The sequence below is a fragment of the Lactuca virosa genome, chromosome 9, assembly GCF_052849685.1.
Source record: "Lactuca virosa cultivar CGN04683 chromosome 9, Lactuca_virosa_CGN04683_v6, whole genome shotgun sequence".
Taxonomy (NCBI): Eukaryota; Viridiplantae; Streptophyta; class Magnoliopsida; order Asterales; family Asteraceae; genus Lactuca; species Lactuca virosa.
In genome coordinates, this window is record NC_136434.1 from 10733358 (window position 1) to 10757840 (window position 24483).

The 24483-nt window shown below is 38.7% G+C and overlaps 2 protein-coding genes and 1 pseudogene across 4 annotated transcripts; 2 read left to right on the forward strand and 1 right to left on the reverse strand.

Annotated features, from left to right (window-relative positions):
- The window catches only part of LOC145138927 (F-box protein At4g02760-like), a 30348-nt pseudogene extending 14227 nt beyond the window's left edge, over positions 1-16121 (forward strand).
- A 1380-nt stretch (positions 16122-17501) lies between these two features.
- Positions 17502-21894, reverse strand: LOC145137020 (spindle pole body-associated protein). 3 transcript variants are annotated; one of them, XR_013720833.1, is made up of 5 exons: positions 21523-21894; positions 20847-20988; positions 20599-20738; positions 18102-20500; positions 17502-17738 (listed from the first exon to the last, which is right to left on the reverse strand). XR_013720833.1 is itself a non-coding variant. In XM_079071162.1 (3 exons), exons 1-3 carry the CDS (start codon positions 21822-21824, stop codon positions 20655-20657), a joined length of 528 nt encoding a protein of 175 aa, XP_078927288.1. In that variant the 5' UTR covers positions 21825-21894; the 3' UTR covers positions 20521-20654. The 3 variants fall into 3 exon arrangements, 1 of the variants encoding a protein (XP_078927288.1); XR_013720831.1 differs by lacking the exon at positions 18102-20500; XM_079071162.1 differs by lacking the exons at positions 17502-17738; positions 18102-20500 and having other exon boundaries at positions 20521-20738.
- WDR5B (Transducin/WD40 repeat-like superfamily protein) lies at positions 19374-20538 on the forward strand. Its single transcript, XM_079071161.1, has 2 exons — positions 19374-20039; positions 20150-20538. The coding sequence occupies exons 1-2, from the start codon at positions 19374-19376 to the stop codon at positions 20438-20440; spliced, it is 957 nt and encodes a 318-aa protein (XP_078927287.1). The 3' UTR covers positions 20441-20538.
- Positions 21895-24483: the final 2589 nt, after the last annotated feature.

Below are 24483 nucleotides of genomic sequence, written 5' to 3' on the forward strand. Positions count from 1 at the left end.
AGGGGTAGTAGTAGGAGTAGGAGTAGCAGCCGACTTACTCTTAAGACCACTTTCGGCAGTCTTCAGAAGTCCTTGAAGCTTACTGAGTGTGACTTCCTCCTTGTTCATGTGGTATGTCATACGAAATTGATCATAACACGATGGCAAGGAGTGCAAAATGATATCAATTGCCAACTCCTCATGGAAGTTCACATTCAGTTTCATTAGACGGTCCACATACCTTTGCATTTTCTGCATGTGGCTCGTCATTGGTTCGCTATCCTTCATACGGGTAGTGATCATGGAGGAGATTATTTCATACCGCTCTTGACGAGCACTCTGATGGTACCTTTCCATCAGATCCTGATGCATCTCAAAAGGGTAATAGTCCTCATAGGACTTTTGGAGTTCAGCTGTCATGGTGGCCATCATGATGCATGCCACCTTGGTGGCATCTCTTTCATGTGCCTGATACTCAGCGACCTCCTCAGGAGTAGCAGTGGACTCATCAAGCTCCTTTAGCTCCTTATCGAGGACATATTCTTTGTCCTCGTAACGAGTAACCATCCTGATGTTCCGGATCCAATCCATGAAGTTGGAACCATCAAAGATGACCCTCCCACAAAGGTTCATGAGGGAAAAGGAGCCAGTAGGGTTAGAGCCCGAAGCTTTGTTGTTGGAAGACATCTGAAAAGAAGAAAACAAGTTTAGATTAGATATATCGAATCCTTAATAATACACCCAAATGTAATATTAAGGCTAGGATCCAACACAATATATTATAACTTAGAAGAGGTATGCCGTAATCTAAGCTATAATATATTTGAAGGTAGGTGAATGACGATTCACCAATTTCCACCATGAAAACGAAATGAATTATTAGGTTTAATTGGTTTTGAAATTCCTAGATTCCTTTGAGATTCATTCAACTTTTCAATGGCATGTTTCAATCTCGATTGTGCCCTTCAAGTTTTGTGACTGGGATGCCGAGGATCACAAAACAAGGTGTGAATAACCATGCAAATTCACTTGGTACCCTTAATATTATCACCTAATCAATGTGCCGGTTAACCACACACGCTCCACCGATCTATGATAAACATTAAGTCACCCTTCGTGATCCTTACTAGTCCAAGTTAGTGTGCCGGTTAACCACACACGCTCCACCAACGACTTGGTAAGGTACAAAGTGTGAATTTCATGGGTTAGCACCATATTCACATTTTCCTAAAGTAACTAAGATTGGGAATTTATAAAAGGTTTAGTTACTTTATAATATTCATCATACTTTTAATGAGAATTTATAAGTCCTTGTCCTACCCGTTCGGCTAACGACCCTCCACCAGTCAAGCAAGCGGTGGGTGAGAGTGGACACCCATTAAGTTGCCATTTTATAGGCAACAACCTTATACCCACCTTATAGTCTGACTTCGTGAATGAGGCGTACTAGCGGTAAGACGACTTTGAACTTATACATATATATAATAATTAACCATTAATGTTATAAATAGTATAAGGGTTGAATTTTAACTTTTAAAACTCTAAGGGTTTGGAATTAAAGTATATTAAAGTGTGTGTAACTTTACAAATTCCAAAACTTTACGACAAGTTTTTGAAACTATTCAAAACTTTTCATTTCATAACTTATGAATTAAAGGTTCATAAAAATGAAGACTCTTCATTTTCATGTAACTTATGTGTTTTAAGTGTGTGTTTAAAAGAAGTGACCTTTGGATATCCATAACTTGAGGACAAATTATGGACTCCATTAAAACACATAAATGATCAAGAATTAATCCTAAACAATTCAGCAAATAATTCCTATCATCTTCTAAATTCATAAGAACATGAACATGATCATCAAAGTTTCAAGAATTATATGAACACATACAAAGCATGAAATTTTGATATAAGCTATTGTAAATGGATTAGAACAACCATTACACCAACTAAAACAAGTTTTAAAACACCAAAACAGTTTAGGGTAATGTTTCTAGTCCATTTCCAGCAGCAAAAGTCGAAAATCTGCATTCTGAGGCTCCTACTCGCCGAGTGCACGAACCTACTCGGCGAGTAGGATGAGTTTACACATGAACTCGGCGAGTCCCCCCATGGACTCGGCGAGTTCATCAGTCAGACAGCAAAAAATCGACTTTTTATCATTATTTTGCATCAAGTATCAAACAAACAAGCCTAGGCTCTGACACCACTGTTGGGTTTTGAGCATTCTAACACTTCCTAAGTGTACATGCAACCCTATTAAACCTTGGATCTATGTTTGTCTAAGATACATGCAAAATATTATTTTCCAAGGTTTATAACCTATCTAGCATGACATGGGGTACTTTTAACCATAAAAGAACTAGATGAATTACATACCTTTTGTTGATTGTTGATTCCTTGGAGTTTGAGAGCCAAGCACCAATAATGTGAATGCCTCAAATGGAAATCACAAATCACCACAAACTTGGAAAATGTATGAGAGAGTATACTAACTCTTGATTTTGGCCACCACACTTACACACACATTAGTGTTTTTTCATGCAACATAAGCTTGTTTATATAGTGTACATGGTTAGGGTGAAACCCTAATAACCCATGTCTTTTCCTCTTCCAAGGATCCATGGGTAAAAGCTCCATGGATCATCCATGGACTTCCATATAAGCTTAGCCCATTCCCAAATGAGTGTTAGCCCACACTATATAAATATAATAGCCCATGATTTAATTAGTCTTCCTTTTAATCACTAAATTAATTCATAATTAATTCAAGATTAAAACTAATTAAGTAACATGACTTTATATTAATATATTATAACTTATAATATATTAATAAATCGTAAGTATACAACTCTCATAAAATTATCCATAACTAGTTTGGGTGAAGTGCAACCCAAATGGATCATGCCGGGTCGGGTCAAGTATATACCAAATAAGTTATGGACTTAGACATCTTATCCAACACTTAGTGCATTCCTATGGCTAAGAAGAGGAGTCATGAATTATTGAAATGGTTAAATCAAGAAGGTGATACATACTTCGTTCCAAAACAAGTCTTAGAGTCATACTCCAAGATTGTAATTTGAGTGATACATCTTAAAGAAGGTTTTATTAACACTTGTCAAATGTAGAGTAAAAGGTTTTCTACTCTTGTACATTTGAAATTGGTAAGTTGTGATGTTTTGTATAAAACAAAGACCAACTAAGGACAATTGTGTGAAGTGTTTCTCTTGATAAGAATTTGCATTATCTCTTGAATATTTGTTTTGTCAAGGAATGGGTCTTGGCAAGAGAGTCTTATATGTCAAGAGGACAGTGGGAGTCTAAAAGATCTTGAAAGAGTCTAATCAAGAATTAAACCTGTAGTTTATCACTAGCACACGACTTGAGGTTTATAACCTATCGTGTTGACATCTTCCTATTTCTGTGCCTATTCCAGTTAAAGTTGGCTTTGCATATGAGTTCTGAGAGTTCTCAATTGATTGCATAACAACTTGGAAGCAATGGCAGGCCCTTGTGCTGCCAGGTGGCAAGAAGTTAAGACTGCACATGTTCATTCCATATGAATTTGTCACTAACTGTGTCTTGTGATTATGGTTTTGACAAATTCACATGGAATGGAACACATACACCATAAAATCTAAGTGTCATACGGTTTCTCTCTGATTCATGAAAAATGATGGTGAGGAAATGCTTTCACTAAGTAGATTTTAAGTAGATAGCAATTATTTTCATTCTCAAAGTCGTTAGTGGAGCGTGTGTCGTTAACCGACACACTAACATGGACTTGTGAGAAATGGCAAAGGTCTAAAAAATTGAGACTATGATTACGACATCCCTTTTCATAGTTCTAAAATTGTTTAGACACACATGTGAGCTATCTAAGTAAAAGGTGTATGATTTTGATAAAGTTTTATCAAAGCATCTCGTATCAGAAATCTGAACTTTGGTAAGAAAGTCAATAAAGTATTGATTTCTAGAAGCCCAACTGATTTCTGAGTACATGTCAAAGCTAGTGGGAGCATAAGTGTTATGCGAATAATCGTCATGTTAGTGGGAGCATGAAAATTATGATAAGTGTTGCAAGTTAGCAATGTAAATTATAGAAAAACAAAAGTTCAATTGGGAAAAAGTTGTTTTGCTATAATTAAGGGAGAGGAAATTATACTTCATTTCAATTCTAAAAGCTTAGATTGAGATTTTAATCAAATTTAGTCAAGTATATATATGAATGTTATGTTGGAATGGTTCAACATAAGGAAATTTGCGTTCTAAAATTCGATTATGATTACTGCATACCTTTTCATAATCTGAATTGTGAGAACATGGCAAATAGAAATAGAAATATTATAGCAAATGACTGGTCTAGTATCATGTCTTTATGTGAGACATCATGAATCGTGTCCCATATGCTTCGGATATAGGGTCGATTGCATGTGCTATAATATTCATCTGTTCTAAATTTTTCCAAATGACTAGAGCATTAAGAGGGAAAAGTACTAGAACTAGATATGACTAAAATGATTAAGCAATTGTCGAGGACAATCTAAGGTTTACCAAAGATTGGTTGCTCAGGGACAGTTGGAAGTATGGTGTAAATTTTTGGAGAGGACCATATTAACATATTCTGAAAAGAGGCAACTCTTGTTCAGAAGTGATAGTCAAAATGAGAATATGGAAATATTCCCATAGGTGGAAGTTATTCATTAAATCTGTGTAAGATTAGGAAACTTAATGCAAGAAGGATGTTCAAAGCAATGTACTTTGAATTTGAGACTTAGTTTCCATGGAATGATCTCCATTGGAATACTCTGTAATAACTGTTGACAAGTCTTTGTGACTTTGTGCATAATCATTATTAGAGGATCAGTACATATAAGTTTAAAATCTAATAAGATTTCGGTAAATGGCAGGAATTTGGAATTCTTGCATTTGCGGTAAGGATTTGGGATTGTGAAATGAGAATCATTTGAATTATGTTCAATCGATCTATTTCACAAAGTAAAAGATCATAGACAAACTTAGTGTGCATACTTGGTGTATGGCATAACTAATGTTTGGACAAACACAGTGTGCATATTTGGTGTATGACATGACTATTGTTTGGATAAACATAGTGTGCATGCTTGGAGCATGGCATGACTATTGTTTTGATTCAAGTATAAAGTTGATAATTTGAAACAGTATGCAATGAATAATGTGTAATCAATATGGTGATAAATAAAAGGTGTCTATTTATATTCATAAGTTCTGAGACCATATTGGATTCGATTATTCTTGTGTTACACTTTGCATGTTTTGACTTCCAGAATAACTAGGTCGTTCTTCCTGAATGACTAAGTTATTCAAACCATCCACAGTCGATAATACGTTGGAAGTAGGTATTAAGGCAAGACTGTCATGAAGCTGGTTTGTAGATGTCCAAGGTAGTGGACATAGCAAGAGTTGCTACAACATTCATGGATGCTCATAAGTTCTGAGTATTGGATTAAACCCACGCTCACTTGACTCACTTCATGGATTTTATCACGAGTGATCATGAGACGATAATATCTTATATTCTTCAAACCTAGAGATATGAGTTGTTGCCTATGACTTGGTTATACATTGATTGTACGAAAACACATTGGTAACTCGATGTTATAAAACGTGCCTTTGTGTATGATTCAACAAGTAGTAGAACAAGCATATGAGTCGAAGTTTATCCATTCCTTTTACCCTTAAAGGGATAAAAGCGATATCTGTGGTCCCCTCGATGATTTAGTGATGACACCATGAAGTGCTTGGCCAAGCCTGAACTGATGTGATTTGTTCAATTAGTCAGTCATCATAAATCGGAAATCGGGAAACAACAAATGGACAGAGAGAATGATTATAATCCATGTCTCGGTCCATATGATATCTAGAATGGAGGAATATATGATCCTTTATCTAATGGACAAGTCATTGACTAAGGTCAGAGTTCGACAACGGATTTAAGAGCTACGATTGCTAGTCGGGTTTTGGAGTCATACGCAATAATAGTTTTAGATTTATCCAAGTGGGAGACTGTTGGATTAGTGTCTAAGTCCATAACTATAATTGGTATGTATTCGACCCGACTTGGCATGGTCCATTTGGGTTGCACTACACCGGAACAATTATATATGGATAGTCTTTTGAGAATAGTATGTTTGTGATTTATATTAATATATTATAAGTTCTAATATATTAATATGGAATCATATTATTTAATTAGTATTGATCAAGAATTAATTTAGAATTAGTTTAGTGATCAAAAGGAAGTAATTAAATATGGACTCTTGTATATATATGGAATGGGCCAAGTTCATTTAGGTTGGGCTAAGCTTTCATGGATAGTCCATGGAGTGTTTAACCCATGGATCCTATGGAAATGAATGGTCATGGGTATTAGGGTTTACATGAATGTAACCCTAATCCTCCATACTATATAAAGAGGTCCTTGGCACTTGAAATTGGCACTAGTGTGTGAGGATACAAGAGTGGGCCGATTTCTAGTGTGGTAACTATTCTCTCAAGCTTTCCAAGGTGTTTTTGGTGATTTGTGATTCCACTTGAGGCTTCCACACTATTGGGGCTAAGCTCTTAAAGTTCAAGATTTCAAGCTTCATTAAAAGGTATGTTATCTAACTAGGGTTTTATAGTATAGTTGCTTCATATTATGCTAGTTAGGATGAAACCTTGGAATATTGAATATTTGCATGTATAATAGAGAAAACATAGATCCAAGGTTTATAGGGTTGCATGTACACCATAGGAGTGTTAGAATGCTCGAAACCCATCATCAAGCACCTCTCTACAACCCATGCCACGTCCCTCTTCATACAGGGCCACCAATAGTCTCTCTTCAGGTCCAAATACATCTTAGTTGCCCTTGGATGGATCGAGAATCTCGATCTATGTGCCTCCTCCAACAATATACGACGAGCTCCACCTGTATAGGGCACCCAAATCCGCCCATGGAAAGTCATAAGCCCACGACTGTCTGTCACAAACTCGAAAACCTGCCCAATCACACGCTCTCTCTTGCGGTTCTCCGGTCTCACAGCCTCCACCTGAGCCTCTCGGATGGTATCTAAGACTGGAGTCATCACCGTCATCCTCATACACACATCCCGGATCGGAGCGTTCTCGGATCTGCGACTCAAGGCATCGGCTACCACATTAGCCTTGCCTGGGTGATATAATATCTCACAGACTTAGTCCTTCACAACATCTAACCATCTCCTTTGTCTCATATTCAGGTTAGGCTGATCCATCAGGTATTTCAGGCTCTTATGGTCTGTGTATATGGTACACCGGACGCCATAAAGATAGTGGCGCCAAATCTTGAGGGCGAACACCACCGCCCCTAACTCCAAATCATGGGTGGGATACCTCGTCTCATGAGGCTTCAGCTGCCTCGACGCATATGCTATCACGTGACCCCTATGCATCAATACTACACCCATCCCTGAAATAGACGCATCACAATAGACTACGAAGTCCTCCACTCCCTCTGGAAGGGCTAACACCGGAGCTTCGCACAATCTCTGGCGAAGAGTCTCGAATGATGCCTGCTGCTCAGGCCCCCAAACAAAAGTAACGCCCTTCCAGGTCAATTTGGTGAGAGGAACCGCAATCTTGGAGAAATCCTTGATAAATCTCCGATAATAGTCGGCCAATCCCAGAAAACTTCTGATCTCGGATGGGGATCTCGGCACCTCCCATCGCATAACTACCTCAATCTTGTATGGATCGACCAATATCCCATTCTGATTAACGAGGTGTCCCAGGAACTGGACCTCTCGTCACCAGAAATCACACTTGGAGAATTTGGCATACAGCCTCTCCGACCTCAATGCCCCAAGAACCTCTCGCAGATGCTCCTCATGCTGCTCTTTGGACCTCGAATACACCAAAATTTCATCGATGAACACAATCACTGACCGGTCCAACATAGGCTTGCACACCCAGTTCATGTGATCCATGAACGCTGCCGGTGCGTTGGTGAGCCCAAAAGGCATCACCACAAACTCGTAATGCCCATAACGATTTCTAAAGGTCGTCTTCTAAATATCCTCCTCACATACTCTCATCTGGTGATATCCAGATCTCAAATCAATATTGGAAAACCAAGATGCCCCCTGCAACTGATCGAATAAATCGTCGATCCTCGGAAGTGGATAATGGTTCTTGACCGTCAGCTTGTTCAACTCCCGGTAATCAATACACATCCGATGTGAACCATCCTTTTTCTTGACAAAAAGGATCGGCGCTCCCCACGGTGAGCTACTCGGCCTGATAAAACTTCCCTAACAGCTCCTGGAGCTGTGAGGATAACTCATGCATCTCTGGACTCTGGTGGCACAAGACGATAAGGTGCCTTGGCAATAGGCGCCGCGCCCGGAACTAAATCAATCCGGAACTCCACCTGCCTCTCGGGAGGCACACCGGGCAACTCATCGTGAAAAACATCAGGAAACTCGCACACTATTCGGAACCTTGGCGATAGAACTCGGCCTCTCTGTGGCAACCCACGTATCCATCACATACGCCAAAAAGCCCATACAACCCTGCTGTAGACTCTTCCTCGCCCTGGCAGCAGAGCAGAAAGCTGACTCGGATCTGGTACCCTCGCCATACCCTGTAAGCACTCCCCCACTAGGGTCTCGTATAGTGACCAACTGACGCTCGCAGTCGATCACTACTCCAAAACGGCTCAACCAATATATGCCCACGATGACACAGACATCACCCATCGCTATCGGCACCAGATCTATCGGGAACCCGACACCAAAAATATCCAGCACACATCCTCAGAATACACCAGTAGCAAAAACCGTATGCTCGTCAGCTATGGAAACCCTCAGAGGTCAACTCAAAGCCTCACATTGAATACTGATGTGACGACTAAAAGCTAAAGACACGAAGGATCGACTCGCACCCGAGTCAAATAACACCAAAGCAGGTACATAACTCACAAGAAATGTACCTAATTACAACACAAAATAAGCACAATAATCTCAAAATAAATAAATAAGGAAATACGTACCAACCACGACATCAGGTGCTGCGCAGACCTCCTCCGCTGTCAGCTGAAAAGCTCTCCTACGAGCCCTCGGAGCCTCGGCCTTCACCGAACGACTATCAATAGCACACAAAGCAGCAGGAGTGGAACCTTGGGTTGATTCCTGAACAAGCTGAGGGCACTCGGCCTTCCGATGGCCGATCTGATTGCAGTGAAAGCAGACTACAAATCTGTTGGGGCAATCCTTCGCCATATGCCCCTCTTTGCCACATTTGTAGCAACTCCCCGCCCGACAAGATCCCTCATGACTCTTGCTGCACTTTCCACAAGTGCGGCCCTTCTGGCCTCCTGATCTCGAATCAGCGGTCTTAGCCCGCTTCGCTGTCGGCTGCAACTGTGCCGGCCTCCGATCTCTCCCCTGAGACTCTGCCTCCTCTGTGGCCTGAGTCTCCAGCTCGATCTCCCTCCTCCTGACATTTTCCTGAAGCTCAACAAATGTCCGATAAGATGAGTTCGCCACGAACTCTCGAATATCCCTCCTCATAATGCTCAAATACCGGCTCATGCGTGCCTGCTCAGTAGACACATGCTCAGGGCAGAACAACTCCCTCTCGTGAAACATTTGTGTAATCTTAGTCACTGACTTTGTCTTCTGCTTGAGAGACAGAAACTCCTGGGCCAACCGTTCCCTCTCCACCGGGGGAACATAATCATCTCGGAACATCAATGTAAACCTCTCCCAAGTCACTGCAGTATGCTCTGCAGGAGTAAAACTGGCTGTCACAAACTTCCACCAGTCCTTCTCTCCCACGCGAAGCTGGTTCAAAGCGAACCGAACCCTCAAATGCTCTGGGCAAGAACATGTGTAAAAACATCCCTCAATATCAGATATCCACCTCATAGCAGCATCCGGATCCTGTGTCCCATCAAACTCAGGTGGCTTCGTGTTGCTGAACTCCCGAAATAGCAACGAGTCACCTCCCTGTGGCCTGGCAGCAGCGACAGCTGCGGTGGCTGCAGCAGTAGCCACCTAAGTAACAGCAACATATCGGTCATCAAATGTCTCGATCAGGGTGGTCTTAATGGACCCAAACATCCCAGGAATCTCCGCTCGAATAGTTGCGGCCACCTCCTCATGAATCATCCTGCGAATCTCATCATCACTAGTCCCACTGCTCTCGGAGTTGTGGCGTGTACCCACCATGATATCTCTGAAACACAACACAAAAATCATCAGAGACTCGCTCGAGCATACTCACACTCGATCACTCATCCCTACTTTTTCCTTAGCATCCTAAGGATTCTTACTTGGGTTGCATACAGATCCGGTGCTTTCAGTAGTACGGGCCCAATACTACCTTCCACACCAACCTATAGTCACCCCAAATCCTCCTCCTAGGACCCCAGTTCACAAGTACTCTATCTCTCACGAATGACAGACTACCCTCTCAGTAGATCTATTATATGCTCATCTAGGTATCTCTCCTAGATTATCCCTCGACTTAAGACTTTCTCTCGCTAAATGATATTGCTAGATACTCTCACTCAGCAAATACTCAAAGCACATAACACATAGCAACGACTCCTAAGCTATGGCATCACAAATCAGGTAACTCTAGCCCTAAAATATGAAATACCTAGCCTATCCACTAGCATGCATTACTAACATCTCATAAATATCTCATAATACAAATAAGTAAGGGTATTTTGGGAAATCACCGTTCGGGCTTTGACTGATTGTACACACTACTCCAACTCGATTTCTCTTAAAACTCTTTCTCATTTTAGAAAAAATCATTTCTTTTGAAAATCTTTCTCAAATCGTCAGTTTGAGTTCAGACATACTCGAAAGTACACCCGAATCCCTCAAACCAAGGCTCTGATACCAACTTGTAACACCGTAAATTTTCAAACAAAATTTTTCATTTTAAAAAAACAATTATCTCATTTCAAAATCACAAAATTCCACAAACATCAAGTTATCAAAACACATGTCCCAAAACTGTTTATAACACAAATCCAGGATCCTCCAAAAACATATCTCCAACTTGGGTGTGTGTACAATCAAGCGGGTGCCTTCCCGTGATCCTGAGAGGTACCTGAAACACATAACACATAACACGGTAAGCATGAAGCTTAGTGAGTTCCCCAAAATACCATACACATCACATTAGCCACTCGAGGCTAACTCGGTACGACCCACCGGTCAATGTGTCTCAGTGGAGACCCTCCAGTACCACAACTCGGGAGGACCCTCCGATCCTAACCCAATAAGCTCATAATAATAATACTCAGCATAAATCACAAAGACATAATGCAGAATATCACAATACGCAGGTAAGCACATAAGACACCTCGGTCACACAAAGATACCACTCGTGGTTAGTATAGTGAGAAGACTCACCTCGCAAGAAATCAGATGATCTCGAACTCAAATCACCGGTGTAGCCTCCGCCTAACTCTGACATCCCCTAATTTCTCGGCCAGAAAAGACCGATTTAATTTATGCTTTTTAAAATAAAATCAGAGAAATCTTTTTAAAAGATGTTGCGGAATTGGTCCCCAAAACAACATATGATAAAAGTTTATCAAAACCCTTCTTTAAGAAGGTATATATTTTCCATATATATCAAAACCTCGGGATGGCATGTTCTGATACAGATCAAAAGCATAAGCAAGACATTATAAGCCTTACTATAGTTATTTACAACTACTGGCCTATAATCAAAAATCTCTCATCGTCCTCCGACTATGCTCGGGGTCCACTACCTGTAATCATAAAAAGCTGAGTGGGTCAGGCTTGGGGGCCTGGTGAGCATATAGGGTTTTCAACCCACAATAATAATAAACTTATTAACTTCACCAATCAACAATAACCCTGATTACCCATTCCCGTTGTCCTCACTTTACGTCCCTAAACACCTATCACAAGGGACCTAACCTAAGGAATATCATCGGGTTGGACACTACTGCTAAGGGGTTTCCTCAGCCATACATGTCCTAAAGGCAACCATGAGGGGGATTGGAGTACGCCAGCGAACATTTAGTTCACCAACACCTACAAGTTGCGAACCTGCTAGTGTGCCACTGGACTGTCTAGAAAAGTTCGTGGTCGTCATCTATACTTCGTTAGACGACTTCGCCAATAACAACAACAACAACAACACCGACACCGAAGCCTCTTACCATTTTAACACACACCGACTATTTCGTCTACCCATGTTCTACCCAACATATTTGTAGATAAAATACATATACAGTTTAAAACTTGTATAAAACATCTGTTCAACAGTCACCTCAAATAAACAATTAATATATTTACACATAACACGTATTTTAAGGTAAATACTTCATATCTATGTGTAAAGTGAAAGTAACTACACACTCACATGATTTGATGATAATCGGGCAGCAATTCGTTTCCTAAAACGATCGTTTCTAATAAAATCGGGAGTTTTATTTAGAAACCGGGCTCTGCGAAGGTCGGGCTTCGAAACCGAAAAGATAAATTTTCCGGGCTTCTCGGGCACTTCGTGGCGTATTCCGGGGATTATAATCGATATCGGGGCTTTGGGGGAAGTTAGAATGAAAGAAATATGGGTTTAGGGGCTAAAATTGACACTTTTCCAAAATATACCCGGGAGGTCTCGCACCCTCCTATTTATAGGAGCGAGCCTCCTGATCCGACGGTTGAGAAGCCTCCAGGTGGCGCAGATCCGAGGACTCGCAGGACCTGCTCGCACATGGGCTCGCACGTGGCTGCGCATGCGAAGTGGCTGTTGGCAGCCTCTGATTGGACCGAGGTCTAGGGTCCGAAGTAGGGGGTTCGTGGCTTCCTGCGAGGGTTCGGACGCACGAGGGAAGGGGCACGCGTCACGCTTCTACTGGACCGCTTCGGATCAGCTCTCCGGTTCGGATAACTCAGCAGCATTTCGGACACGTGGCTCGCATGACTCACCAATTTCGGACACGTGGCACTCCTACAGTGAAGGTGACGTGGCCGAAGCCACCTATGCGAAATTTCTCGGTTTTCGTGCCAAAACTTCTAAAATCCATAACTTTCGCATACGAGCTCCGTTTTTGACGTTCTTTATATGCACACGTAGGTAACATTACGCTCTACAACTTTCGTTTAGACTTCGTCGGCTAATTTTGATTTTAATTTTTATATTATTATTTTTAACAGACCGGGATAGGAAATCCGTTAAAAATTCATAACTTCTTCATCCGACGTCCGTTTTCATTTGTCTTTTTACCGTTGTGCTACTAATGACGAGACCTTCGATTCTCATTTAGGTCGTGTCGGCTAAAAATCACTTGATCTAAAATTCGAGTTTTTAGCTGTCTACTGCTAAGCTGAAACTTCGAAAAATCATAACTTCCTCATACGAAGTCAGATTTGGGCGTTCTTTTTATACCTACTCTCGGTTTAACGAACACTACGATTTTCGTTTAGATCACTAAGGCTAAAAAATAGTTTATCAAAAACTCACTTTTTACGACATTCAGCACCGTGCCGGTTTTGTCGTGAAACTTCGACAGGTCATAACTTCTTCGTTATAACTCGGATTTCGGCATTCTTTATATATCCGTAATCCTTGTCACGACCACTACAACTTTCATAATAGATATAGGCTTTATCTAATATTTATTTTTGACGCTCATTTTTATTCTTAATTAATTAACTCCTAATAATTAAGCATAAAACAGATAAAACACATAATATTCACATAATTCCTTTTCATTTCTTCAAAATGAGTTACAAAGGTTAACCTAGACTATCACCCCAATATTAATGCCTAGGCTAGAAACACGAGTGTTACACTAACACATACGACAACTATCCCTAATTAATCACGACTCTCAAGAAGCTAAACTAACCCTTCTACAAACTCACAAAAGGGTAAAATACCATTTTACCCCTCAATGGCCTTAATAGTCCACAAATTTACCAAACCCTAAAAGTCAACCAAAAGTCAACGCCAGCGATTACGCTGCGCGTACAAGATCTCTACGTTGGGCGTACTCCGATGCCACGCATGCATCAGGGATTCTCAACCCTACGCTGCGTGTACTGGGATTACGCTCGGCGTACGCCCCAGTTTTGCTCCTTCTACTCTTTTGGTCTTAATCAGTTAAGACCTTGGCTCATATCACAGATCTAGACTCCCTAAAGGCTCTTACTCCATAAAGTCAGTAACTTTAAGCCTTTGCATGGCTGATAAAGTCACAAACACCCAAAACTCTCATTCTCTTATCTCATAATGCTCATATCTCATGCATGAGTTGATTCAAACGTCCAAGTCTCGATTTTTATGACACTATACCCCTAAAGACACTCAAAGGAGCTGCTCATAATCTCCGGAGCTCATTTTCTCATAAAGCATGCAACTTTGGGACCAAAACCCTAAAATGATCTAACATGATGCACAAAACAAAAGAGTGAGAAAGCTTTGAGCTTTATACCTCCAAATGAAGCTCCCAACACAGGTATGCTCAGATCTATAGCCTGGACTCCCACTCCTTCTTCTTCAAAGCTCCTCCTTCACTTCAAGAACACACAAAATCACTTAAAAGCTCTCAAATGGACACACACAAGCTCAAGAACGAGGATTAGGGTTTGAGAGGGTTGCTTGTCTGAGAATGGTGGCCAGGAATGAGGCAATCATATCCTTTGTATAAGGAACACCCCAAATTAGGGTTTCCATTCTGGGCCTAGTACGGCCAGCGTACTAGGTGGCTTCCACGTCAAAAACACGCATATGAGTACGCTGAGCGTACACTCGCGTATGCCCCGCGTACTCATTTACCACCTTTTCTCAATAAGGACTAAACTTGACAATTTACCAAAAGAACAAGGGCTTATAAGGTATACCTGGACTTCGGATGTTACACCAATGGTGGTGGAAACCATTTGGAGGTCATAATTTTACGAGACTGTATGCATCTCAAAGATGTAAGGACTAAATTGTCCCTAACCCCACTATGGGTCATGTACTTGAAATTAAAAAAACATGTCCTTGGCAGGTTGAAGTTGAGCGCTTTGTGGGAGTTGTTCTTGCGGGAGAATTCAAGCACTTTAGACATCTTGTGTGTAAAAATACTCGTCCTCTGATGATTTACTGCTTTTTAAATTTGTGATATATAATATAACTCTTACAAATTACAACTTTGGTCCCTTTTTCCAATCTTTAAATTGGGTGACCTTATTCCTTAAAACAGGACATATCCAACCGTGAAGGTCTAGCATCAGATGGTGAATGGTTCAATAGATGCTATAGTGCAAGGTATACTGATTTATCCTGTTTCATTTTCTTTATATGGATTTTATAAATAATTAATACATTAAATATGTGATTACAAAGGCTATAGTTTCAATATAGTATGTAAAGCAATTCGAGATATTGTAAACATCTAAATACTTTCGGCCTGTTTTCTTTTTAGCTAATTTATTGTTAAAAGTAAATTGCAAAAACGGTCTTTTGTGCTTTATGATTTTACCATGTTTGGTTTACATTTGAATACTTTTTCATTAATGCTATCGATTTTGGTCCCTGTAAGCTGAAATAAGTAAGTCCTAGGGACCAACATTGAAAATAGAAAGTAGAGGGACCATTTTTATAATTTACCCATTTTAGATCAACTACAACCTATTTATAAGTAAACGGAGTGGAATGGACAGTTTTAATAAATTGTTTGTGTATTTGCAGTTTCATTCCTATAAAGCAATTATTGGAAGAAAGACCTAATTTCTGCCTGGTAGTTGAGTTTCCTATAGGTAGGTATGTGTAGAATAGAGGCTAGTTTGAGTTTATTATGCGCTTGAAAGCTGACAGGATTGGTGTGAAAATTTGCAGTTACATTGAAGTTGAAGAAGCAACAACGACAACAAGTGACGTGAGTTTAGCTTCACAGTCAAGCAACCATTCATCTAATTCTGATGGATTGTTGCTGATGAGCACATCAGATAATAGTTCTGATAGTGGTAATGAGGATCCTCCAGAAACCAGTTTTGTGACTTACATAGAAAGTTCAAATGACCTTGACTTTCTCTCAGCCTGACCTCTCCTCACCCCTTAATAATCACAAGGTACCATCCTCTCCCTCTTTTTGTTTAATATAATAATAATTAGAGTAGTGGTATGCTCTTTAAATATGTAAAAAAACTGAGGTAAATCACGGAGCACCAACAATATTTTGTATTTTGTATTTTGTGTGTGTGCGAGGTGGATCTTCCTTTAGGAATTCCACACCTCAAGGGGAGGGGAGGGGAGGGGCCAAATTATGTAAGTGATTGAGTTGCATTATGTATGATTATCACCGGTCAAAACAATGACTTTGTATAATACGTATCCACGAATAAATAATCCCATTGTGTCTAATAATGTATTGGTAAATTTAATTTTTTGAGTTATTTGAATCTAGAATCGATAATAATACAAAGTGTGGAAAACTTTATATGATATGGAACAATAACAGAACTAGTAAAACATCGATTCCTAGTCTTGTCTAGACCTTTTTTTTTAATTTATACTTTATTATAATGAGATAGCGTTAGAGGTTGAGAATTAGGCTTAGGCATGGTCGCTTCACTAGCTCAAAGTTCAACTCTTTTCTATGGTCTGATTTGGTTATTTGAATGTCAAGATGAGAAAGAATTGATAAGTAAGATTAAATATGCCATATTTAATCTATGACAAAATATGCAATATTACAACCGAAAAACAACTGCCTCATTACATCGCACCAATTAAATAATAATGTTTCATTTTTTTACCAATTAAATAATAATGCCTCATTACATTGCACATTTCATATACGGACTATTTTGTTATATAAACTGAGGAAAAATAAAATAAAATATTATTGCATAAATTATGTACATATTTAACCGTATCGTAGAGAGTAGCTGACATTAGGAAAAGAACAATCTCTAGTAATTCCTACACGAGTTGTAGTCATCTCACTTAATTTTATTTAACCCTATTATAGAGAGTAGCAGCCATGCTCATTAGGAAAAAGAACAATCTCTAGGATTTCTACACGAGCTGTACAAAACCGAGTAATTAATTGATGATAAAACAAATTTATTCCTCGAATATTTTGTCATAGATTAAATATGGCATATTTCGTTTACAAATAGTTTGTTGTAATTCAATGTTATTACATAGATACATGCTAACCCTACTTAATAAAGATCATTTCTGATAGGATTCAATTCGTTATCATTATCTTCATATATTACCGATAAAAATATATATTGAAATCATATTTGTAAGAATTCTTTCATAGATAAGATAATATTATTTTATAATACATTATAGAATACGTCATTATTTATTTAATTAACTCACTTATTTTGAAATATTATATAATCTATTTATAGTATTATACTGACATTCAAATTTTCTGTGATAACTTGTACAACTATTCGTTCTCAATCTTTATTTTTTAGTGCAACCAAATTGGGGTTTGAATAATAAGAGGTGCATGGTGAATTGGTGATGGTGTAACCGATTATTCGCTTTGGGTCCATAACCAAGGGAGAATGTACATGGACAAGAGGTGTGTTTTTCAATTCTTGTACACACCTTACTTTCAAAAAAAAAATTCAAAGGTTTGTGATGAGAGCTTTCTGTCCGGTGAAATCAAAAGCTATATGACCATTTGAAGTTGTGTTTATTTCCTCCCATTTTTCTTTGTTTTATCTATCCATGGACTGTCGCACCTGGGATTAAACCAATAAACCATATTTAAGGGTGAAATGCCAAAGTATTAAATGATGGGTTAACTAAATGCAACTTATTTTTTTAACTCATATATTTATTCGGTCAAAAATATATAACTTTAAAAGCTCAACAACCGTTTCAATAAAATAAACAAGATAAGACTGCGTTTATTTGTGTCTAAATAAATTTTATCATAACAAATTCTCATAACATGATATTTGAGCACTTAGGGTAAACATTCATGCTTAGATTATGGATGTGCATAGAGATGCAATGTTTAATAACTTGAAAGAAATTGAAAACATGGCAAAGATGATGATCGAAACAAAAAAACATACAATAAACAAAATGGTAAACCTCACCATCTAGATGATTTATGTTGAACTCGTCCAAGGCCATCATGTGGGAGGTAAATCGTTGAGCATTAATAATACTTTGGGCTCCATGGTGTGGATGGACCGGTAGAGTGTGTATCTTTACAATGATGTTAATAAAGAACGATTTGTGCAGTAAAATAAATGATTAATTTGTGAACGATTTGTGTAATTTGTGTAGTTATGTATGTTTGAGAAAGATAAGTTTGATAGTATTGTCATTTGCCAACGATAATTTATAGATGATTTTCAAAATATGAATACTCACCGTGGACAATTATAAGACATTGACTAGTATTTTTATTTTAAATAACATTTGATCTTTGGCATAAAAACTATACTTGCCTTAGATAGTATTATTCACAATCCAACCCGATTACAAATGTGAGTCAGTTTGGCTTCGGTTCACTGAACTTGTATGCGAGCATGCGTACTGCGGGTACGAATGCACCACCGGTCGACCAAAAAAAGTTCAATGACCTTTTTGCAATTGTTTTCTTTTCGTTTAACGGTTACAAACACAAATTAAAGAATATTAATAATAGATTTCGGTTTTGATCTACCAATTAACTATGTCATTTAATTGACTGTTACGTTTTGATGTTTAATAACATCAATTACGATTTACAGTATAAATAGTCTCCTTTTTCTCTCTTGCGCTTCTGTTTTTTCTTCCATCTTTTGTTGCAACCAGTGTATAATCTGGGCCAAATGAGGATTCGGGTAGAAAAATTGTTTTTTACTGTTGTATCATGGCAAACAAACACCTCTATAGGGAAAATTTGTTTTTAAAGAAACAGTGTTAAGTGCAAGCCTAGTAAATAGATTTTACTTTTTGTTACAACACGTGTAATGACCAAACAAAAACAATCCGGGTCAAGGCATGTTGCCATTTTTTGGCCAGTTACAGGTTTAGAAAAGTCGTCAATGAGTGTGGTTACTTATTATAAGTAAATTGATTTTTAAGGACGAACACATAACTAATTAATTATTTTTAATTGTATCAAGTAATTATTATTTATTAAATCATAAAGTTGATGATGATTAAAGTCTTGATGCAAAAACCTTTCCTTTCTTGAAAGAAAATGGAGACTTTTGCAAATTTTTTTAAAATAAAAATAAAATAAAAGGAGGTGTGAATAAGGACTAATTATTTTGAGAAAATAAAAAAGAAAGAGATACTATACTATAATACTACACCCACCGCCTATAAATACCACCCAGATTTGCACATATAGACTTGTTGTCTCGGTCTAAAAAATGGGCAGCAACAGTAACACCAACACCGTCCAACCACCACCTCAATACGCCCCCTACCGCCTCGTCAAAACCTTAACCGCCCACCAATCCGCCGTCTCCTGCGTCAAATTCTCCAACAGCGGCAAACTCCTCGCCTCCGCCTCCTTAGACAAATCCCTCATCCTCTGGAATGCCGAAAACCTAACCCTAATCTCCCGCCTCAACGGCCACACCGAAGGCGTCTCCGACCTCGCCTGGTCCTCCGACTCACACTACATCTGCTCCGCCTCCGACGACAAAACCCTCCGCATCTGGGACGCACGCGCCGCCGAATGCGTCAAAACCCTACGCGGCCACACCGATTTCGTCTTCTGTGTAAATTTCAGCGTTCATTCGAACCTCATCGTCTCCGGATCATTCGATGAGACGATTAGGGTTTGGGACGTAAAAACAGGGAAGACTAATCACGTAATCAGAGCTCACTCGTTACCCGTGACCTCCGTGCATTTCAACCGCGACGGATCGCTGATTGTTTCCGGCAGCCACGACGGTAGCTGTAAGATTTGGGATACCGCAACCGGAACCTGCTTGAAGACTCTCATCGACGATAAGGTTCCGGCGGTTTCTTTCACCAAATTTTCACCTAATGGAAAGTTTATACTCGTCGCCACACTTGACGATAATCTGGTTAGTTAATTTCCTATGAATTTATTTGGATATCTATTGTTTAATCTTCTTCTAGATCTAACAGTTAGTTTATAATTTGTAATCTATAATTTATACTACTGTGAATGTAGAAGCTCTGGAACTACTCAACTGGAAAGTTCTTGAAGATGTATACAGGTCATGTAAACAAAAAGTATTGCATAACGCCTACGTTTTCTGTGACAAATGGTAAATACATCGTCAGTGGTTCAGAGGACCATTGTGTCTACATTTGGGATTTACAGGGGAAGAATCTGCTTCAGAAACTAGAAGGGCATACTGATACGGTTATTTCTGTAAATTGCCACCCAACAGAGAACATGATTGCGTCTGCAGGGCTTCTTGGTGATCGAACAATTAGGATATGGGTTCAACCAAGTTAAGTCCATAAGAGAGAAAATCTAAAGCTGTTTTGTTGTGTATCTACTGTTACTTCTGTATACCTAATTCAAGACTTATAAAATGAGATTAATTATGGTCATTCTGGTTAGGAAAAAGATTTTCAGTAATTTTACTTGAAAGTAGTTTGCAATTTACATACCAAAATCGACTCACTCATGCCTGGCATCAGTTGATGATGGTTTTTCCAGCAAAAGATTAAGGACTGTTTCTTAAACCAAATGTGTCTTCAACACCACTGGTGACCTTCTTCCTTCTCTCAGCAATCATTTCCTTATATGCCTGAATTAACAAAAAGAAAGAAAGAAAATTAGCATTTAAGACCTGATAGTATTACCCACACTGTGAAAGATGAATGATGAATGGTTCTAAGTTTTCCATACTTCATACCTTTGGGTAAGAATAGAGAAAGATGTACCACCAGGTGCAGATTAAAGTGGAAGCAACTGAAGTGGCTAAGACGTTGTGCAATATTAGCCAGCTTCCACCAATGATGGATGTTCCAGTGAGGGCAATTGTCCATGGTTGACACCTAAAACAATAAATTAAGCATTGAATGAAACAACCTCAACCATAAGGCCTATTGATTTTTACCTATGGATCATCATGCACTTGTAGATGTGGAATGCTAAGAAATTTTCAAGTGTCGTTTATACAAACAACTAAACATCAATTCAAAAGACAGTTGCTGCATGGGAGTGTAACATAGATACTAAAAAAGCATTGATCTATCGTTTTTTTTTATCCCTTTCTGATTTCTGGAATCAACTTCCCAATGCAATCAGAATGATACGCCAGTAATTTTTACATCATACACTTCCTCACAAAATTGTACATGTCAAATGCTAAGAAATTCTTAAAAGTGTCATATAAAAACAGCTAAAGCTCAATTCAGAACCACAGTGCATTGGCGAAAAACAGAGATACGGACTAAGGCACTCGTTTCTATCAATCAGCTTCTAAATGCGCAACAATTATCCATCTGAATGGATTTAGGCTCTAGTTTAGCAACCGCAACAAATACAAGAATTAAGAAGATAAAAGGGAAAACTGGATTAAAATTTACCAGGAAGGTTTGGTGTCCCAAACTGAATCGTACTCGAGTGAAAGGTAGTTGAGGTATCCGTCCATGTCTTCCACCACGCCTTCTTCATCCAGGAACCTGCTCGAGCTCGACTTGTACTCCTCCTCCTTTGATTGTCCGTTGGAGGAATTGCTGCTGTGAAGGCGTAGGGTTTTAATACCAAATTGAGATTTTCGAAGACGAAGACCATATTCCGGCCGGAACACGCTGCCGGGGCGATGAGATCCCGGAGAAACAACCGTTGGAGGAGCAGAGCAACGAGAGAAGAGAGAGATGGTTATCATTATCGCCTTCTCGTTTTGATGCGCTTCTGTGCTGTGAAGTGTAAATTGTTAGCCTCCCAAAATTTGCGAAGTGTCAAACTAGAATAGAGGCACGACGTCGTTCGGGAGTAATTTGAAATGACATGTTAGACCCCTCGGATTATGTCATTACACAAAAAAGACTACTCATTTTTTACACAGCTTTAAACAAACTATCCCTCCAAATTTATGTATAGGAACACATACGAACCAGTTTGACCGATTTAAACCCAAAAATGTTGGTTAAATCTATAAGGTATGTTTGACAAATTACTTGGCTTGGGGGCTGTTTGATATGAGTTCTAATAGGGTCCAAATGGATATTGAGTCCAAAAAACCAATTCGACATGTTTGATATTGCTTTTTAATTTATTGGACTCGGTCCGTGAGAAACATCATATTCGACACAGCCTCCGACCACCTTCCTCCAACGTCTTCCTCCGACCACCCTTCATCCGACTCAGGTTTGTATTTCTCGTATTTATGTTCCTACTTTTCCTATTTTGCTAGATTTCCCATGTTGCTCATGTTTTGTTAAATTATAGGAAAATGAGTAAAAATCTGTTGTGTAAATATGTGTATATTTGTGTTAAAAATAAATATATGTGTGTATTTGTGTAAATGAGTACATAATTTATGTATATTTATGTGTAAATGAGTGCATAATTTGTGTATATTTGTGTGTAAACGAGTACATAATGTGTGTATGTTTGTTTATTGATCTTATAAACAATGTAACTTATTCCTTAGATATGGCAAAAAACTAAGGTGGAGCTAGTTGGTCTTCAGATATTGTGAACACAAGTTTTCTTGAAGCGTGTATACAAGAACTAACAAGTAACGGTCGGGAGGGTAGTGGCCTGAAAGGAACCTCATGAAATATAATAGCCGAAAACTAAAAAACAAACATGAATTTGTAGTTGACAAAAAACAAATGAAATATCGTTATGACTACTTGAAAAGCAAGTATGCAGTTTGATTGAAATTTAAAAATAAAACCGGGAATCTTTATAATCCTAAAACAAACATGTTTCATATGACAGAGGAAGAATGGTAAGCGGTATCGAATGTATTCTTTTATTTTAAAACACATGATTAATTTGTTTTAAAAGTTTAATAATATTAATAATTTTTTCAAACAGTTGAACAAGATGGTTGACAAATTAAGAAGATTGCCCTCTTCCTTTCCCAGATCTATGCACCCAGTTGTTTGACGGGGCGACCTCGACCGGTTGTGACAGATGGAGACCAGATGTTCGCGCAACAAAGGAAGAAAAAGAAATATACCCAAGGACACATTAGATGATGACTTAAGAGATGTTGACAAGGAAATTCTCAAGGCTGCACAGGTGTTCGCGCAAGAAAATAATCTTGACAAGGAGATGGACAAATGTATGGAGAAGTTGAAAGGCTTGGAGTGGGGATAATTTAATCTGAAATACGCCACTTATCTTATGTTATTCGCTGAAAATGTTGCTAATAGGAAAATTTGGTTACACCTAAAGTCTTCGACTTGTGAGTCGTGGGTGACATGTGTAAGAAAGAAGTTTGGATTACTTGGTTGAATTTAATATAACTTTATGCTCTTTTTGGATTTATGTTTTATGGATTTATATTAGGGTTCATGTTATGGATTTTTATGTTTACGATTGTTATGTGTTATGTTTAGGATTGTTATATTTATGTTATGGTTCATGTTATAGATTTTTATGTTATTTATATTTAACATTTAACAAGTCACATATGGATAAGGAAGGTGAATTTTTCGTTTTCCTTATACTCTCGTGGTATTGGGTGATATTGGTTTGGCAAAGGAAAAGAAGAATTAGAAGAATAAGAGCTAGCGAACCGGTAGCAACCGGGCATGTGTATACGCAAGATTTGATACACGGATGTCCTACACAATGTTACAATATGATGTGGCTTTCACAAGATGCCTTTATACTATTATGCAATCATTTTACACAAAGAAATTGGTTGCAACGTAGTGGACAATAAGCATTGAAGAGAATATGGCTATATTTTTACATGTTATAGGACATAACGAACGTTTTTGAATGGGTAAAGGGAGATTTCAACACTCCACACAAACGATTCATCAATGTTTTCATGAGATCCTAAGTGCAATGATGTGTTTCTGAAAAGAAATTATAGTACCAACATCTTCTGATCCAACAAGAAATACCTCAGAACGACATAAACAAATAAAAGACATATTTCTCGGAGCAATAGGTGCACTAGATGGAACTCTTGTACATGCAGTTGTGCCCGTTGATGAACAAACTCGCTATAGGGGAAGTGTAACGTTCAGTCCAGGTGAGCAATTGTCAAGTTTAAATTTAAAAGTTTTAACCTATCTCACGACGTCAGGGATGTTTGTCACGTCATGAGGGGAATAATGAACGTGTGTTACCTTTGGGGCTCACGACGTGAGCACGTATGACTCACGACGTGAGGCCAACCTGGGAGGAAAACCCTAATTTTGGGGGTTTTATTATGTATTTAAAGAAAGTGAGGGCTAGGGTTAGCCCACCCTCAGCCTCCATCACATCCTTGCACTTCCATTTGAAACCCTAGCATCCATATTTGATCTTGAGCATATTTATGGTGATTCTAACCAAGGAGAAGAAGAGGAAGAGCA

Bases quoted from the DNA above. Each gene is read 5' to 3' on its own strand.
- WDR5B (XM_079071161.1), top strand. From the start codon at position 19,374: ATGGGCAGCAACAGTAACACCAACACCGTCCAACCACCACCTCAATAC. The intron at 20,040-20,149 runs GTTAGTTAATTT...CTGTGAATGTAG, and splicing joins CCACACTTGACGATAATCTG to AAGCTCTGGAACTACTCAAC.
- LOC145137020 (XM_079071162.1), bottom strand. From the start codon at position 21,824: ATGATAACCATCTCTCTCTTCTCTCGTTGCTCTGCTCCTCCAACGGTT. The intron at 20,989-21,522 runs GTAAATTTTAAT...TTATTGTTTTAG, and splicing joins TGGGACACCAAACCTTCCTG to GTGTCAACCATGGACAATTG. The intron at 20,739-20,846 runs GTATGAAGTATG...TTGTTAATTCAG, and splicing joins TTCTCTATTCTTACCCAAAG to GCATATAAGGAAATGATTGC.